At 43.1% G+C, this 18,845-nt stretch overlaps 1 protein-coding gene across 2 annotated transcripts in view; it reads left to right on the forward strand.

Moving 5' to 3' along the window:
• The window catches only part of SLAIN1 (SLAIN motif family member 1), a 59,183-nt gene that overhangs the window by 29,668 nt on the left and 10,670 nt on the right, over positions 1 to 18,845 (forward strand). Inside the window, exons 3-6 of one of the 2 annotated variants that reach the window (XM_045839108.1) lie at positions 10,154 to 10,303; positions 11,461 to 11,610; positions 13,676 to 14,017; positions 17,795 to 17,950. In XM_045839108.1, coding sequence (XP_045695064.1) covers positions 10,154 to 10,303; positions 11,461 to 11,610; positions 13,676 to 14,017; positions 17,795 to 17,950 — 798 coding nt within the window. The remainder of the gene's footprint in view (positions 1 to 10,153; positions 10,304 to 11,460; positions 11,611 to 13,675; positions 14,018 to 17,794; positions 17,951 to 18,845) is intronic. The other variant, XM_045839109.1, reaches the window with a different exon arrangement.

The following is an 18,845-nucleotide window of genomic DNA, read 5'->3' on the forward strand; positions in this document are numbered from 1 at the left end:
AGAAGAATAAAAAGTCTTAAAAGAGCTGATGTCCCCCATCTCTTTACTGATCTCGGACCACTCTGTAACTAGTGTGAGTAAAGGGCCATGTAGCTGAAATCCTGTAATTGTTTGACTTAGAACTGAAGGCTGCCTGCCTGTTGCATAAAGAAAGGATAAAAGCAGAAGCAGTGAATGTTTGTTACTCTCTCCTTGCTTCCTTTTCCCTTATTTTCTAGGACTCTGGTAAAGAATCAAAGATATGACATCAGCTTGTGGTTTTGAAGAAACCATAGTTCTTAAAAATGTGGCATTTGGAACATTTGTTTCCCCTGAAATAGTCTTTGTGTAAATAAATGAGAACAGTTGACCTTGTCTGATCAAGTTTTGGAAAGCTCAAAGTTCAGTACTTTGTCTCTGAGTTGGTAATGTCTGAGGAAAGACTAAGTCCATGAAATTGTCTAGATAAGATACATGCACCTCTGTGTTCATCGCAGCATTTTTCACAGTAGCCAAGATATGGAAGCAACCTAAACACTTATCAGTAGATGATTGGATAAAGAGGATGTGGTACACATATGCAAATGGAATATCACCTGACTATAACCAAGAATGACATCTTAACCATTTGTGACCACCTGGATGGATGGACCTAGATTATGCTAAGTGAAGTCAGTCAGTCAGAGAAACACCAATACCATATGATTTCACTTATATGTGGAATCTGAAGAACAAAATAAATGAGCAAATAAAACAGAAATAGACACATAGATACAGAGAACAGACTGGCTGTTGCCAGAGGGGAGAGGGGTCAGGGGGATGGGTGAAAAGGGTGAAGGGATTAAGAAGTACAAGTTGGTGGTTAGGAAACAGCTGTGGGCATGCAAAGCATAGCACAGGGAATACAGGCAGTGATACAGCAGTGACTCTGTGTGGTGCCAGGTGGGCACTCGAGTTATCGGCAGACTACTTTGTAAGTTACTGTAAGTTACGTAAATGTCTGACCACTGTGCCGAACACCTGAAACTAATATTGCAGGCCGGCTGTAATTGGGAAAAAGAACATAATGGATAAAGCGTGCCCATTTTTTTGAGAGGACAGGTTAAACTGCCTAAGAATTAGTAAAAATGAAAGAGTGGAAAATGTCTGCATTCTGCTCTTTCCCATGTGGCTTCTAGAACACTTTTTCCTCAGCATTTATGGAATGTTTTGCTACAATTTATAACATTCCAGTAGTTGTTTAAAACTGCTTCATGGCTTGAGGGAGCACACAGCCAAGCTTTGCCTTACACGCGCGACAGCCCTGCCTGGTGCCCTCTGACACGCCCCTTCTTTCTGTTGAGTACGCCAACACACTAAGGTGTCACCTTGTCATGCTCAGCTCTTGGGATGGAGACTGGAGCTCTGTCATCTAGATTTGTAGTCCACTGTCCTGGTAGTCTGCTCGTGGGCTTTATTACAGTAGGTTGTGACACTCACACTCAAGAAGTATGCCGTCAGCCACCGCTGTTGTGTCTCCACAGCTGGCATGCCCTTGTGGGAGAATTCTACTCCTGCGCACGTTTCAGAGTGAGTGGTATAAAACCGGCCCATATACTAGCTCGGGGGGTAGCAAACTGGCCATCTCTGGCTTTCTGCCTCTTCCTGTGTGGCCCCTTTCACGTGTTTAAATGGTGTTTAAACATAAAATCAAAAGAAAAATATTTCATGTCCGGTAACTTATATGAAATTCAACTCTTACTGTGTATAAATAAAGTCTTACTGTGGCATAGCCATGTCTATTCATTTGTGTATTGTCTGTGGTTGCTTCAGTGCTCTGCTGACACAGTTGTGTAGCTGCTGAACAGAGGCCACGTGGCCCGCAGAGCCTGACGTGAGTCCTCGCTGCCCTGTTACTGAAACCCCTGGCCGACTCTTGTGTGAGCCTGTTGCCGTGGTCTTTGATTTTCACTGGCATTGAATACGGCCATCTAACCCTTCCAGACCCCTCCCTAACTTTTTTTTTAAACCAAGATCTTATCCTAGATTTCTGATTTCCCTAGTGGCAAGTAACCTTCAGTCACTGTGGGGTTTTTTTTAAAGATTATTTATGACAGCATTGATCACTTTGACATCTCTCTAAACAACATGGCCACCACACTTCAACTATCTGAACCTGAACCCTTAAGACATGAATGTCCTTTACAGAATTATGTAAAACAGACACTTGCTGACATCTTCACTTTTCTTTTTAGGCCCAGCACTGTTACAGAGACGTGCTGTCCAGCCCTCCCCGGGCAATCACTTGTTCCTGTGCTATGGGGGCCAGGCCCTCCCACCGCACAAGTTCTTTGCTCCAGCCCCTGCCTGCACAGCACGTGTCCTGCCTGCTGATGTCCAGATGAGGGGCCCTGCAGCCCACCTTCATCCTCTGCATTCTCCATGCCCTCACTCTCCCGATTCGGAGGAGCAGTCACCCTCTGCTTCCCTCTGCCTTCCCTCTTCCCTCTGTCCCATTTCCTCCGAGCTCCAGGATCTTACCTCCTCTTTTCTGTGGACCCTTATTTTCTCCTCATTGTAGAAATATGCTGGTCTCCTGTATCCTGAAAACTGTCCTCCCTTCAGTTTCATACTCAATCTGCAACCCTATTTCTTACTTCTTAGAGCCAAATCCCTCTAAAAAGAGTCATTTTTTTCTTGTCTTGTATCTGCCTGACCTATTAACACTGGTTTCTGCTTTGGCTCCTCTGTTGAATCTGCTCCCAGTGACCCAGTTGTCTCCAGTCCCAGGGGTGTCCAGCCTGCGGGCCGCCTGTGGCCCAGGGTGGCCGTCAATGCAGCCCAACACAAAACAGTAAATTTACTTAAACTATTATGGGATATTTTTTGTGATTATGTGTCACATTGTATTTACTGTGTGGCCCAAGACAACTGTTCTTCCAGTGTGGCGCAGAGATGCCAAAAGGTTGGACACCCCTGCCAGTGGTCTTTTTTAAGCCCTCATCCTGTAGCATCTCTCTGCAGTAATTCCCCCTATTAACTGTCACTCTCATAGCAAACTCTTCAGTATCTTTTTTCTTTTTGGGGTCCACCCACCCTTGAACCTCCTGAATTCTCTCTCTCTTTATGACCTGCCTTGGTCTCCCTTTCCGCACTCTTAAATGTTTCTGCCTTAGGTCCCCCTTTTCTTTCCCTTTATTGTTATCATTGCTGGGCGACTTCATGGATGCCCATGACTTCAGTTGACACCTCTTCGTTGATGTGTCCTAATCTCTTTCTCCTTAATCCTCTCCTCTGAACCCTTAACTCCTTACAGACATCAGCAATAGGCATGTTTTATAACCATCTTGAATTCAACTCATTTTCTTCAAGCATGTTTATTTCATGTTCCCTGTGAACATTAGTGAATGGCATCAGTGTCCTAGAGAGTGTGGTGTTAGCTTTGGATTGCTTATCTTCTCCCCGTCTTGCATTCATTAGGTCACCAGATGTCTTCACTTGAGCTCAGATGTGGCGTAATATGCTCACACCGGATGTTCTAATATTTTTAGTTCAGTGTCCTGTGATGTCTCATCAGCTCTGCTGTGAAGCCCTCTAACTGGTCTCCCAATCATCAGCCTCTACCCAATTAGTCCATTGTCTACATGCCTATCTATGTCTTCGTAGAATACTTCTCTGGTCATGCTTTTCTCCTTCTCAAAGTCAAACACAACTGAATATTATACTGTAGATGCCAGTGCGAGAGGCTGATTTTACCAACCCCTCCAGCCGTAGCCCTTCTCATGCTTCAGTCCCCGTACATCTGCCTTTCCCTGAATACACACTGCTCTTTCACACCTCCGTGCCTTCGCCATCGTTTATGTCTAGAATGTCACATTGTGTCTGCGAGGTAGGCTCCTCAGCCTCCGAGGACCGTGTTAAACATCACATCTTCTAGGACAGTGTCTGGATTCCCTCAAAATTAATCATTGTTTTCCCTTCGCTCTGAGTGTACTCCGTGGGGCTTTTGTTGCACTTACCATGTGATGTTCTACTCACATCTTACTTGCCTGTCTTCTGCACTGGCCGGTCTTTAGAAATTGGAATGGGAAGAGTAACCATATTTTACACATCTCAGTATCTGCAGCATTTGGTAATCTGTTGCCACTGCGGTGGGTGCTTACGAAATGAGTAGAGAAATGAATCTTAAAAAGCAGGTGGGAGCATAGGGCCGGGCAGATATCCCGGAATGACTGGAGCAGGGAAATAGCTGTGCTGTGTGCATCTATGAATGCTATTGGGAGAACTGCTGGAGACTGGCTTTTAATTTTTTTTTTCTTGTTTTGGTGTCTGTTGGCAAGGGTTGAATGAAGGAATGACCACATGCGGTCTGAAGTGTTGAGTTTCTGAATCCCTCTGGAGTACTTCACTTTTTCTTTGGCTCAGGGGTACATGAGGTTTTGCCCTGGAAGATTTAAATGATTGGTGGCCAGTTCCTTAAGGCAGAACCTGGGGTAGGGAATGCTGGAGAAGAGTATGAGTTTGGGTAGCCAAGAACAGAGCCAGGAGCAAGGCGATATAAAACTATGGCTTATTTAGACACTTATGTGGATTTTAGTAAAACAAATCTAAAACTTGCTGTTTGTGAGTTTTCATCAGACTTAAAACTGAAGCAAGAACACAGGGCTCCTTTAGACTGGTTTCTTCTCACTGCCAGGACCATTCCACCCCTCCGTCCCCCGATCAGCTGCCCTGGGTGAGAGACAGGCAGTAGGTAGAGCACGGGAGTGTGAGTGAGTCATAGTCTCTGCGAGCTGCAGTTTTGCCTTGCAGAGTCTTAACGTAAGAAAGGAGAAGAGGATAGGCACAAAGTAGGGCTTGTTTTCTGGCATAACTTCCCTGTGTCTTAGTCTGCTTCGGCTGCTGTCACTAAGTACCATGGACTGGTTGGCTTATAAAGAGCAGTGATGTACTGTGCACAGCTCTGGAGGCCAGATGTCTGAAATCAGGGTGCCCCCATGGCCTGGTGAGGGTCCTCATCTAGGTTGTAGACGTCTGTGTTGTCCTCACATGGTGGAAGGGCCTGTGGAGCTCTGTGGAGCCTCTTTATAAGGGCACTCATCCCGTTCATGAGGGTTCCACCATCATGACTTAAGCACCTCCTGATGGACTCACCTCTAAATACTGTCATCTTTGGGCATTAGCATTTTAACTTACAATTTTGAAGGACCCAAACATTTAGAGAGTAGTACCCTGATTTAGAAGTGTGGCCATAGTGTTAGGAGCCATGAGGAAGAGGAGGAGGAAGAGTCCCGCCCTCCAGGACTTCCTTACTTGACTCAGCCCAACTTGGATGCTACATGATTGACACTAAGGTTTATAGAAATTCCCCTAAACACACTTTCAGCTCTTTTGTGAGTGGTTTCTTTGATTGTAAGAAATGGTTGCATTTCACAACATTGAGGAAAATGTGTTGTCCTCCTGCATGGTTTACCACCAACTGATGTTCTTGGCACAGCCTTTCACTTTAACTGTGGCCAGCATTGCAGGAACTAGCTCATCCCAGGTGGGGACTCCTGTTTAGTCTGGGTGCCTCGGTCCACCCCCATTGCAGGTTCTAGCCATCGGTAGGATGCAGTCATTGAGCTAGAAGCCAGATGATTCACACACATAAGGGCCAATGACGTAGTAGTTAGTACATTTCTTCATTGAGCCTCTGACTGGGCTGAAATGTCTAGACTCACCTTTGTCTTCAAAGATCTACTGAATCAGTTATAATAGGTTTAAGAAATTGGGCAAAATCATTTAGGTGTCAGGGTAGGAATGGTAGAATGGTTTGAAGTAAAGATGTACTAGTGAAATAGTCGAGATTCTGACAACATTGAACATTATTGATTGTATACTATGTGCCAGATGGTGTGTTAGTTAGGTATTGAAGGGGCTACTTTTATACTAAGAAGAGTGAAAACAATGATTTCCAGAATATACAGGTTGCAGTACAAATAATGTCCCCTTTATATTACAAAATCTTTTATTATAAAATCATAAGCATGTAATTCTGTAACATTATAGTGTCACACTCAAGCATACCATATGACAGTTTAGGCAAAATATTTAAATTAAAACTATACATTATTACACCCATATCATTATCTCACTAACCACACTCAAGTAGACCTTGCTTCTGTCAGACCCTTTATTACATAGTGTTGCTTTATTTTTGAACTCTTTTAGCTTGATGCAGTGCAGAGTGTTTATAAGATCAGCTCTGCATCTTATTAGATGCAGATTTTCATTAGATCAGTTATTTTTGCCTTCTATATGAATTACCACATCCTGCTTTTTAAAATTTTAATTGTTCAAGTACAGTTTTCTGCCTTTTACTCCCATCCCAGACCACCACCCCCATCCCTCCCCACCTCCCTCCCATTTCCATCTACCCCTAGTTTTCGTCCATGTGTCCTTTATACTTGTTCCTGCAAACCCTTCCCCTTTTCCCCTGAAATTCCCTCCTCTCTCCCTCTGGTCACTGTCAGCCTGTCCTCCATTTCAGTGTTTTTGGTTATATTTTGCTTGCTTGTTTTGTTGTTTAGGTTCCTGTTAAAGGTGAGATCATATGGTATTTGTGTTTCACCGCCTGGCTTATTTTGCTTAGCATAATGCTTTCCAGTTCCACCCATGCTGTTGCAAAGGGTAGGAGCTCCTTCTTTCTTTCTGCTGCATAGAATGTCATTGTGTAAATGTACCACAGTTTTTTGATCCATTCATTTACTGATGGGCACCTAGGTTGCTTCCAGCACTTGGCTATTGTAAATTGTGCTGCTATGAACATTGGGGTACATAGCACATCCTGCTTTCTTAAATTTGATTTTGATTAAATGTAGGCACTTACATATTCAACACAATTTGAGTATTAATTGTTTTTACAGTGAGTCTAGGCAAAGATGATCAGGGCATGGTAGGAATGTCATTATTTCTTGGAACTTTTTTTGTGGACCCCCAAAAATAATTTTCAGTGTGGAGAACTAGAGAAATTTAGACTCTTTCTTAAATCTATCATGTCACCTGTCCTTTGTGATTTTTCATTAGTGATATTATCGTCACTGGAACATATATCAAATCAATTTTGGTGGTTAGTACTTTGCTTAATGAAGTACAAAAATAACTACATAGGGATGTTATTTTTCATGTCAGGCAACTTGAAGATAAAAAAAATGAATAGACCTTTAGATACTCTCAAGTTACTTTTTTGCAGAAAGATGAGGGACCAGTCCACATCTTAGTAATTTATAACATTTACCTTAATAGAAAATGCTCATTGGACAAGGGAGGTGAAGAAGTTGTTCAGCCTATAGGAGTATAGTTCCTAACAAGGAAGCTCTGGGAACACTACAGGTGGACATGGGATGCGTGTGGATAAGGGTGCACGTGAGACATTCTGCAGGACCTGACCTGTCAGATCTTGTATTTGATGAAAAGCCACTGCGGTGCTTGAAGGGACGAAAGTGCAGAGTTCCAGTAGCACGTGACTAACACAACTTTGGTAGCGATGCTCAGAACAGGCTTGTTGAGGGCCGTGCTGTTGGCGGAGAGTCTGCTGAGGAGCAGATTGCCGTGACCCGGTGAGAGGTGGCCAGGGTTTCAGGGAAGCTGAAGCAGAACCGAGTGTGCAGAAGGCAATGTTCTTGGTGGCAGTTTAACTTGAAGCATTTTGGAAAGATAACCTTGCCAAGTGCGATACAAAGTTTAATCAATGTATCGTTATGTTTGGGCCCAACTCTGCTATTCTAGGAGTTGCAACTAAATGAAAAATGCATAGTCTATGCCACCTCCAAGTATGAGAAGTCCTTTACTTGTAGCTAGACCTTGGGAGTAGTTGGAAAGCGTAAGTGTTGTTCAGAAGTTTATCACCCATTTTCTCTTAGTAAAGTTGTCTTGACTTCTTTGTTACAATCATTTAGATCATCATGGAGCCTCTCAAATAATTCAACATGCTTACATTAAAAAATATTAAGTTGATTAAAAAACATGAAATTAACCCTATAAAAAGTTCTTTTTGTTTTCTTCTCTAAGAAAATGCTTCCTTGTAACAACTCTTCAGCCACATAGTGAGGAGTAAGTAGGATGTGATGGCTTCCACTTCCTTCTGCTCTCCTCCACCCCAGCCTCAGACACCGATGTGGCATCCTTGTTTCGTTGGCTCCCTCCGCAAATATCCTCCTCCCTCCTCTTAAAAGCCTCCTTGCCAAAGGACAACGCGGAGTATTCTTCCTTAGAATAGATGCTGATTGTGTGCTTAGTTGGGATCTTGCTGTCATAGCCGCAGTCACTGTGCCATTGTGCCAGGAGGCGGGCCGCATAGTCACCACGCTGGGGGATGAAGGCTGTTTACTCAGGGTGCGCTGTTGCCTGCATCTGTGGGTGAGAACACGCCACCACTGTAATCTGCATGGCAAGTGGTCAGACTGGTGTAGAATAACATTATCTGTTCAGAGAGTTAGCAGTCACAAAGAACTATTGATTGTTTTAACACGGAATTTTTCATGAGAAATTTCGAGTAATAGAGATCGAAGATGTGAGAGCAGCCCCCAAGTGTGCTGCATTTTAACCCCTGTTTTCCGGTGTGTGTTGGGGTCAGGTTTACACAACCAGAGGTTGAGGAGCCAGGAGTGCTGGCTCTGCGTGGCTCTGCCTTGGCTTGGATTGAAGGGCTGCTTAACCACCGTGACTGCACATCAGAGGGAGTGACTGGCTGGTGCCAGTCAGGAACCAGGCTTTGCGGCAGAGCCCGCTTTGGAAAGCTTACGAATTCTCAAAGTGCGATCACTGTGAATGCAGAGGCTGCCTCGCCTGGTTCTTTCACCTACGTGGGGAAAATGTTTTTTTATTTTAGTTTTTGTAATGGGGTGGTAGTTAAGTCTGGAGACTGCTTGCCAAAGTAAAAGGAAACATTTTGTTCTTTTAAAAAACCTTGGTGATACTTTGCAAGGGTCTTAAAGATCCAAATTTTGGAGCTGATTGTTCTTGACAAACTACATCGTTTCTTTCCTCCCACCCTGTTGCCCATTTTTAAACACTTTTCAACTGTTTGTTTGTTAGTATTGCTTGTTAAGTGATTTGGGGAATGCATTTCAAAGCAGTCCTTCTATATGTTTTTCTTCAAGTTGTGCCCAATTTCCAGCAAATATGAACCTATTTATTACTTAAATGTAAAGTTTAACCTAATTTATAGTATTTATTTATTTATTCTCATCCTGCTTTGTATAGGTTTAAATGATTGTCCTTTGGGAAAGTGGATTTTTGGCTAGTGCAGTAATTTGTAACCCTTGAAGGGAGAGGAAGTGATGTTTGGTGTGACTAACTTAAGTTTTTACAGTTTGGGGTCTTTTTCATGATCCCAAGAACTTAGAAATAGTAAGGGCTTGGTAATTTTGGAGGAGAGAAAAACATTAATTAGTTGGCTGAGATAATGTAAGAATTATATTATCAGTCTATTGCAGGTAAAATTCTTTTATTTGTTTTATAGTATTAAAGTAATATATATAATCCTACCTTTAAATATTATTGGAATAATATATATTCAATATGGAAATTTGGAAAATATTTTTATAAAAAGAAGAAATCCAGTAGATCACCAATTAGTCTCCATACTTGTCATCAAAAGTAGCTGCCATTAAATTTTGGTGTATATACCCTTCTGGTGATTTTTTATCATTTTTGCATAAATCTTGTTTTGGATTCAAGGCCATTCAGAAACACAGTAGTCACTTTAAATTTCTTTCATAGTTTAAGAACAGTTTCTATAAAAATTCTAATCAATATTTTTTGATATTAAATGGGTTGAAAATTAATCTTGGGAAAAATATAGGACTGTATAGTTAATATTAAGAATGTTTCCCACAATTTCTAAAGGTTGTACAATAAGTTTCTTTGACTTTTTCAAACCAAATTTTCATTGTTATACAGGCATATTGGCTTAAATCAAGGTGAGACCGATTTGCTTTTTCTTAGAGGTATAAATAAATATGACCCTAATTGACAAATTGCCTTTTTTAAAAATGTCTTTTTCCCCTAGATAAATGGAAGCCAGTTAAGATATTCTTATGAAAGTTGCTTTGTCTTCTCATTTTTTAACCGCTTCCCTCCCTCCCTCTGACAAGTCAGCATCTGCTTCTTAACCCTAACTGCTGCTCTCTCTTTTCTGCTTCCGTGACAGCTGGCCGGTGGCGGAGTCTCTTCTCTTCACATGTCTCCCTGGCTTTTCCTTATAGTCCTGTTGCAAGACTCAGCCCTTATAGCAATGGCATTAATACTCCCAGCTTCTCTAAAACCTCAAATAAAGCAATACTAACACCTGAAAGAACAGGTAATATTTCAACTTCTTGACTAGCTGCTTGCTTTGTCATTTAGGTACTAAACACAGTGTAAATATCCAGCTTTCCCTGAAAAGCTCGAGGGTGTCTTACCACGATGGGGTTTGTGCTGCGCACTTACTGTGGACGCAGAAGAGGCTCGTGTTCCTTTGTGCCGTGACACCATTAGTCTGCCCCTGGGCTGTGTGCAGCAGGCGATCTCCCCCGTTAGCAACAGTGTGTGTGTATGGTTAACGTGTTTCCAAATGCCTCCTGTGCCTTTAGAATTAAGTGGCAAACACAATTCAAGTACTTTTTATTATGATTGGAGAATAGAAGGCTTTTAAATCTTACTGTTTTAAATTTTATTTTTCTGCTAGCTTTTTATGCAGCCAGGGCTACATAGAAAATAGATATACACCATAGCTTTTTGTGAGGCCAAGGACTGGCCATTTCCTTATTTGTTTCACGTTGGTGTGATTCCATTCCTAGTTTTCCCTCTGGGTCCTTTCCACCTTGGTTCCCTTATCTCAAGCCCTTGCTCTTGCATGTTCATGAGTGATGACCAGGCTCCTGTGGCCGCTGTGCTCTCAGTTTCTGAGGGCTTGTTCATGCTTCTGTCTGTGTAGCTGTGCCTTTTACATGTGATGTCTTTGATCACTTGTCTCGCTGTTGTTTGCATCTGCTTAAAAAATGGACCAGGGTAAGATTTAGTTTTAGAGTACATACGGATCACTGCCACAGACTAGGCTATCTGATTGTTAGTTGAAAGTGAACATGAACATCTATTTTTATACGATACCTTTCGATACATGCTTCTTTAGTGGGATGCAGATTTTAGCATTAATGATATTTTTTTCTTATTGTGGTAAAAAACTTAACATGAGATTGATCTTCTTTACAGTTTTTCTAGTCTAGCTCAGAGTGATTTTTTTAAAAATTGTAAACATTGAGTTTGAAGAAACGGGAAACAGATGATTTTGTATATAAGTTATAAACTTGTGGAAATATGTGTATTATCTCACCATTAAGTGGGGACGTGTAGCTCGCTTTTTGTTGATCTTACGGACACAGGACAGAAACTGCCCGTTGTTGACAGCATGGACTGTAGAGCATAAATAGATACCGGTTCTTCCGACTAAACAGTAAACATATCTCCTTTGTGTTTCAGGTTACACGTCCAGGAGCTCCCCGCTCAGCCCCCAGTCCTCTATAGACAGTGAGCTGAGTACTTCCGAATTGGAGGATGATTCCATCTCCATGGGATATAAGTTACAGGACCTCACTGACGTGCAGATTATGGCTCGTCTGCAAGAAGAAAGTACGTTCTTTTTATACTAGAAAACTTCTTAAACTGGAGGCTTCTACTTGAACCGTCTGGGTGTGGGGAGATTTCAGGTATTTCTCCCCAGGTAATGGGCAGTTTCTTTCTCTCATGCTGTCCTACTTCGTAGGTGGAGTGGTTAACATGTCTCACATTCCCATGAGCATCGTAAGGTGTTAGGACACACTCTGATCAAAATACTTTGCTATAAAGACCATTGCCGTGTAGCCACTGTGGAAACAGTGTGTCGGTTTCTTAGAAGCCAAACATGCAGCTTCCACCAGGCCCAGCAAGTTTCGCTCTGGGCGTTTATTGCAGAGCAGTGGAAATCTGCGTCTGCACAGAAACCTGCACACAGGTGTGCAGAGCAGCTTTGTCCGTGATAGCCAGATGTCTCCCCATAGGTGGGCGGTTACTCAGATGGCGCTACCTCCATATTGCGGAGTGCTATGCACTGGTGAAAAGGAACGAGCTATTGATTCATGCAGCTTCTTGGATAAGTCTCCAGGGAATTATGTTCGGTGAAAAAGATCATCTCGAGATTGTGCATTCTGATTCCGTTTATATAACACTTTGGAAGGACAGTTTTAGAAGTAGACAGACTAGCGATTGGTTGCTACAGGGTAGGGATAGGGTGGGGGGGGTCTCAGCAGGGAGGTGGGTGTGGTTACAAAGTGCAACACAGGGGATTTCTGTGGGGTTTGGAACTGTCTACTTAGTATTTTGACACTGATGGTGGACACTTGATCCTATGGGTGATAAAGTTGCATCAAGGTTAATACTTATATGCATACACGGGAACACTGGGAACACCGGAGATGGGTTTGTATCCCTGCTGGTATCCGGGTTGCCACATTACTCTGTAATTCTGCAGTGTTACCCCACTGGGGGAAACTGGGCAAAGTGCACCAGGGAACTCTCTCTGTATTATTTCCTAGAACTGCAGGTGGTTCTCTTAATAAAAATTCAATTAAAAAGCACTGATATACTCTTCAGGATAAATGATTATAGTGGAGAAGATCATTGGAAACAAGAAAATTTTCCTCGGTTCTGCAATAAAGTCACACTGACTAGTCTGGGAATGGACACTTCGAGGACGTTAATGGCACACAGAGGCACAGTACCACGTAAATCACAGAACTGGGCCGGCCTTGGGGTTGTCTTCTCAGGCCGATATGAGTAGAAACACTCAGGTGTCATTTAAATGTAACAATTTCCTGTTTTCAGAGTCTGCCAAGGCCGCCATGAGAAACATGGTGATGCTTATGCAGAATTTAATAAGCTACATTTTTAAGGGAAAAAGTGATTACTCTTTGTTATTATTTAGTAACAGTAAACTAACAGTAACTCTGTCTAAATCTGCATGGCTAAAAGATTGGATGCCAGCTTTCAGAAGGTAAGTAGTCAGGCTGCTCTACAAAATCATGGTATTGACAACGAGACGAATGACTAGAAACTTACAGTTTGACTCTTTTTAGATGGTTGTCATTTAGGGTGACCCAGAATGACTGCAGTATCGACATGTCAGTGTGCTTTGAAGAGGATAATGTTAGTCACAAAGAACAAAAGAGAGGCAACCTTGTTAGAAAAGACTTGGACCGCAGGTTTTGAACTTCCCTTTGACTTTGAGAGTTGGGGTAAGGATCAGGAAGAGTTCCTACTTGGGCAGAGATTTGGTTATTTTAATTGTTTGACTCACAGCAAATGATTTATAATGATGATGAATGGTATTTATAATGGTATTTCCCAAGCAGCAATTCCTCAGTATCTGTCCAGAGTTCAGAAGGGATCCTTTGGGGAAATGGACATTTGGTGAATATAGCAGTATTATATTTAATCTTCACTGTGATTGGGGCAGTCCTTTTGCAAAACAGAGTAGTCTAATATTAAACATCTGTTTGGTAAACCAATATATCTGTTTTCTTGGGATGTAATAAACTAAGAACAAGATATTGGATCTCCATTGGAATCATTTGGCACAAATTTTCCACTAACAGTTGAACTTAGTATTTGCTAGATTTAAATGTCTCTTATGACAGTCCTATTTCTTATGGTTTTATAGGTCTCAGGCAAGATTATGCTTCCACTTCAGCATCTGTGTCAAGACATAGTTCCAGCGTCTCGTTAAATTCAGGAAAAAAAGGGACATGTAGTGACCAAGAATATGATCGGTTTAGCCTAGAGGATGAGGAAGAATTCGACCACCTGCCGCCACCTCAGCCTCGTCTTCCCAGGTGTTCGCCTTTCCAAAGAGGAATCCCCCACTCGCAGACTTTCTCCAGCATCCGGGAGTGCAGGCGGAGCCCCAGCGCCCAGTGTTTCCCTTCCAACGGTTACCAGCAGCAGCAGTGTTACTCGCCCCAAGCCCAGACTGCAGAGCAGCAGCCCAGCAGGACCAACGGAGGTAGGCCATGTTGCCCTTTCGGGATTTGCTATGCTCAAGAAATGGTTTTTAAGGTCAATGTCGATAATAGGTAAGTATTTCCTGAATATATTAAGTACGTTCTCAAGACCTTCTCAGTGTGATCTGAATTTAAATCTGTAATCGACCGACTTACGTGTCGGATTACGTGTCCCAGGTTTATGGGTGTAGAGCTTCAGGAGCATCCCTGTAACATCGCTGGCACAGACTGGGTCATAAACGGGAGCATGTCTTTGTGGCTGCCAGGTCAGCTGTGGGGTGGGCGGCTCAGGTGAGTTGTGGAGTATGTCGTGGATCTCCACAGAGCCCGAGGTGCCGAGGTGCCTTTCCTCACCTTTCGCACAGCCGTCAGCCTCTCACTGCCTGTTCCTGGCACAGAGTAGTGGTGTGATTAGCCTGGACGATGGTGCTTGGGGAGGGCGCTGCTGGTCGCATCCAGGTGTGGGGGACGTTGGGATGTGTCTTTCCCTCTGAGGGTGACCTCCAGAATGCAGATCTGTGTGGCGGCAGGAAAACGGGGGCTGGTGTTTGGCATGTTAGTGGGGAGTCGATCTGCCCTGGTGCCAGCATGGCGGGTTGGAACACGGGTCATTCTCTCGTGTTCTCTTCTGCCTTCCTCTTCATCGCTTGTCTTGGCTTCTGCAATCCCAGGAGTTGCCCTCCTTGATCCAGCAAATGATAGGGAAAACAGTCGTGTAGTACTCTTAAGTCTGGTGTATGTTTTTGTACTAATGATCAGTTACATACAGTCCACATACTACGGAGAAACGAGCCATGTTTATACAGGTACAGCTTTTAATCACACAGCCCGTTTCCCACAGCTGGGGACAGGAATGCTCCAGGAGGCAACTTTGCAACACTGCAAAGCCAAATATAAATTCTGTTTGTGCTGGTCTGTTCCTATGTTTTTCTTCCTGTGTGCTTGTACCATTAATGCTAATTGAGAGAGAAGTTGAAAGCAATGAAAATTTTAGTCATAATTTCTTTTTGTACCTTTAGATTTTAAATTTAAAAGCAAATAGTGGCAGCTAGAGAATGTCGTGGTGACTAATTTCTAAATGCTCATCCTACCAGAAAGGCTGTATTCCATATGCTTAGTGCATATGGAATGCACTTTATGTTACAGGTGAGGGCGGGGGCACCCGAATTGTTTCTCTAAGGGCTCTTTTGTCAGGCGCCCAGGACATCATATCCTAGCTGTCAAGCAGGTGCTAGCTCTGTGTCTTGATTAGCTTTGTCAAATGAGATCATTGTCTTACCTTAGAAAAGTGGTTCTGACTTACGTTAAACACCGCTATGAAAGGGATTCCATTTCCCTGAACCTGTGCCCTGATGATTCCTGGTAGGGTAGGGAGCCGTGTCACAGCCTAGCGTCCGGCTGCGGCAGGCGGTGGTCCCTGAAAGGCCCGGGGTCCCTGCGAGGAAGTGGAGCACAGCAGCACTTTGCTGCTGACTCATCGCCCAGTGGTCCCAAGCTCAGGCTCTGAAGTCCAGGGGACCTGAGTTCCAGTCCCGCCCACCGCTCGTTGCTTTCACAGATTTCTTGTGGCTTGAACCATTCATCGAATTTCATGGTTATAAATTGTGAACAAAATACCTCTTTCTTAGAAAACTTAGGTATATTTTCATCACACCATCTGCTATATATTCTCCCAACCTAAGGAAAAAATGAAAGGACTGTTGGTTAGTTACCTTGCCAGTAGTAAATAAAGTGCTGAAGAAAGTGAATAAATGTCTCTCTCTGTCCCTCTCCCCCAGCCACTGCCTTTAAAAAAACAAAACAAATTTTGTTAACATATGACTCAGATATCAGACTCTTCATTTGTGGAATATTGTTTGAACAAAACTGTGAAATAGAAACAGTAACATTGAAACTGATCTGTCAAATATTTTTCTAACATACCAAATAACATTAGAGAAAATAATTAAGTCATCGATGCATTTTAAAATAATTAAAAATAAACCAGAAACACATTATTTGTTCATTGCTTCTGTAGCCTCTACACTGTCTAGGTTTGAAAGAGATGGCTCCTCAAAGTTGACCACAAACCTGAGTGCCCTGACTAGTGTTTTTAGAGCGCACATTAACATAAACACACCCGGCAGCGTGGGAGGTGTGAAATAAACATGAGATAGTGCAGTTGCTTGTGGTTCCCCAATGTTCAGCCCCATCTTACAAAATATCATTTCTTATTTGGGAAAAACTAAACTTAACATTAATTGCATTTTAGTTGTCCCCCTGAGGATCCATACGGAAAAACGGGTTGAGCGGCGGCACTGGTCTAGACTGTGAGCTCAGTGCGTGCTGGGGACGGTAGCCGTCTTAGCCGCTGCGCTGTCCCCAGCGTCTTCTGGGGTGCCTGGCACGCAGTATATGCAGGGTGGATGCTTGTTCCCTGCTTGTTCATTCATTGGAAATGGGGCAGGGGTTCCAAGTGGAGGGGCCGACATGCTCACAGGTACAAGAATAGGGAGTATTTGGGAACTTTATTCGTGGGCTGAGGGGCCGGTAGCAGGAGATGAAGCTGGAGGAGTGTGTGTGCAGAGCTGACACCTTAGAGGGTCTCTTCTGGACCACGCCCAGGCGCCTGGGCGTGGAGATGGTGGTGCAGGGAAGTAATTGGAGGGTTCTAAGAAGGGGACTAGATGTGCTCCAGGAAGAATGGAACTGGCTGGGGGAAGATGGGTCAGAGGAACAAGACGGAGCGTGGAGACCAATTAAGAGGATTTTGTGAAAATGTGAGTGATAAATAATGAGGTCTGAACTAGGTGGTGGTAGTGGAAGATTCACTGAATATTTATGAGGCAGAATTGTGAGGACGTGGAGTCAAGGGTGAGGAAGGGAAGCGAATCTGAGGAGATTCTCCAGATTCCTGGACTAGGTGACTTTGGGGCAGGGCTCTATAGACTCAACAGATCTAAGTAACGTAGAAGGGCCTGCGTGTGGAACGGAAATGAATCCGCTTTTGTACTAGGGTGGGTTTTGGCTTAGTATTTTAATGTATACTTTGCTGAGCTTGAGTGACCTGTGCATTTTAGTGTGTTTTTCTTGGTGGGGTCTGTATTAATTAATAAAGGGAAAACTAATGTGTAGAGTTGCAGTCTTGTGGCTCATCATCTCAGCAGCTCTGAGATGCGTGTGTGACTCTCTGCTGCCCCTCAGTGGCAGAAGATGTACTTAGCAAGGAGAAAGAAATGGATGCCTTCTCTTTTTCAAGGCCCCCAAGGCTTGGTGGCATGCTCATGACAATTAAAACGTTTCAGAGGTTACATGGTTGTGTTGATGTGATCAGTGGATTTCTCAAAACATCTCGTTTGAATTTTAATAATTTTTTCCATTATGATACTTCGAGGAAAACATCCAGAGTTGGTTTTCACTCTTCTAGGTTGTAACAATGCATGTGTTTTTTTTCTTTTTTTTTAACTAAATGGCTGTAAGATTATTTTCTAACCTCACTTAGACACATTTTTATTCACTTAATGTATATGAACCAATACATAATTGCTAAGTCCCTGCCGCTTTTTATAGAACTCATGTTTCTTTTAACAGTCTATTTGCTGGAACCTTTCTGGAGATACTGTGTTTCCTATACAGAAGGTTAATTCCACTAGCTTGTTAGAATTCATGACATACATGATCATTTTTATTTGTTATTGAGCAAAACATGCCTTATATTTGTATTTACTTTCAAAAACTAGTATTTTAATAAGCACACAATTTGTGGTTTTAACATTTTGTAAAACTGTGTCCTCTTCCAGACAAGCTCAGAAGAAGCATGCCCAACTTAGCGCGGATGCCGAGCACCACCGCCGTCAGCAGCGGCGTGGGCTCCCCCGTCACCGTGCGGAACAGCCAGAGCTTCGACTCCAGCTTGCACGGAGCAGGGAATGGGCTTTCAAGGATACAGTCTTGTAGTAAGTGCAACAGTGCCTAGTTTTTGGTAATTTTTAATTGGTTGTAATGTGCTTAGGCAAATACACTATTCCATTTCTTTTTTCTCTCTTGGGAACACTATAGAACACTTCTGTCCTTGCTTTGTGACACCTGCCCCCCCAACCATTAAAATTGAGTAGTACTTTTACTGGTGCCTATGTTACCAATTAATAATTAGTAAATTATATGTAATCCTTTGTACCCAAGGATGGCAGTAAAAGCAGTAAGTGTCGTTAGTCTGTCTACTTATTATACAAAATCGGTTTTCTTTATGGATCTGCTTCTTTCTGTTTACTTGGTGCCTTTACTCTGAAGAAAGTACACTTTATTCCATCTTGTTGTTACTTTGGTGGTGTTTTTCTCCAGTTCACAGCCTTTCCCCCCAAAATAAAGTTACATGTTAGTGTGTCTAAAGTAGTGTGTATCTACTCCATTTCAGCTTGCCCCACAGTCTGTCAATCATTTTCTGTGTCTTACCCAGCGGCAGACAGATAAGTGAGCATTCAGTCTGGTGTTCATGTTTTCACTTTTTGTGTGGGGCAGTGGTGGTTCCCCCTGGCCCCAAGGTCATGCTGTCTGTGTGGGTGGTTGGGGTCAAGTTTGAGGCTGACCCCGGGGCGCAGACTCAGTCGTAGCCCTGATGTGCCCTGGGAGGCCTGAAATGTGTTCAGCGTGCGTTGCCCGAGTCACCAACCAGATGTCTGAGTCTGCTCCCAGGGTGTGTCGTCGCCCTTCTCCCTCGCATCCAGTTTTGGGGCTCAAGTGGTATTTTCCTAGCGTGTGATGGTCTTTCCTTTCTTTGTCTTAATTCCTAAAGACAAAGTGACATTTATTTTGCACAAGCAACTGTGCCAGCTGGTTTATATTCATTATTTT

The sequence above is a fragment of the Phyllostomus hastatus genome, unplaced genomic scaffold (assembly GCF_019186645.2).
Source record: "Phyllostomus hastatus isolate PE091 unplaced genomic scaffold, TTU_PhHast_1.1 phas_contig_29, whole genome shotgun sequence".
Taxonomy (NCBI): Eukaryota; Metazoa; Chordata; class Mammalia; order Chiroptera; family Phyllostomidae; genus Phyllostomus; species Phyllostomus hastatus.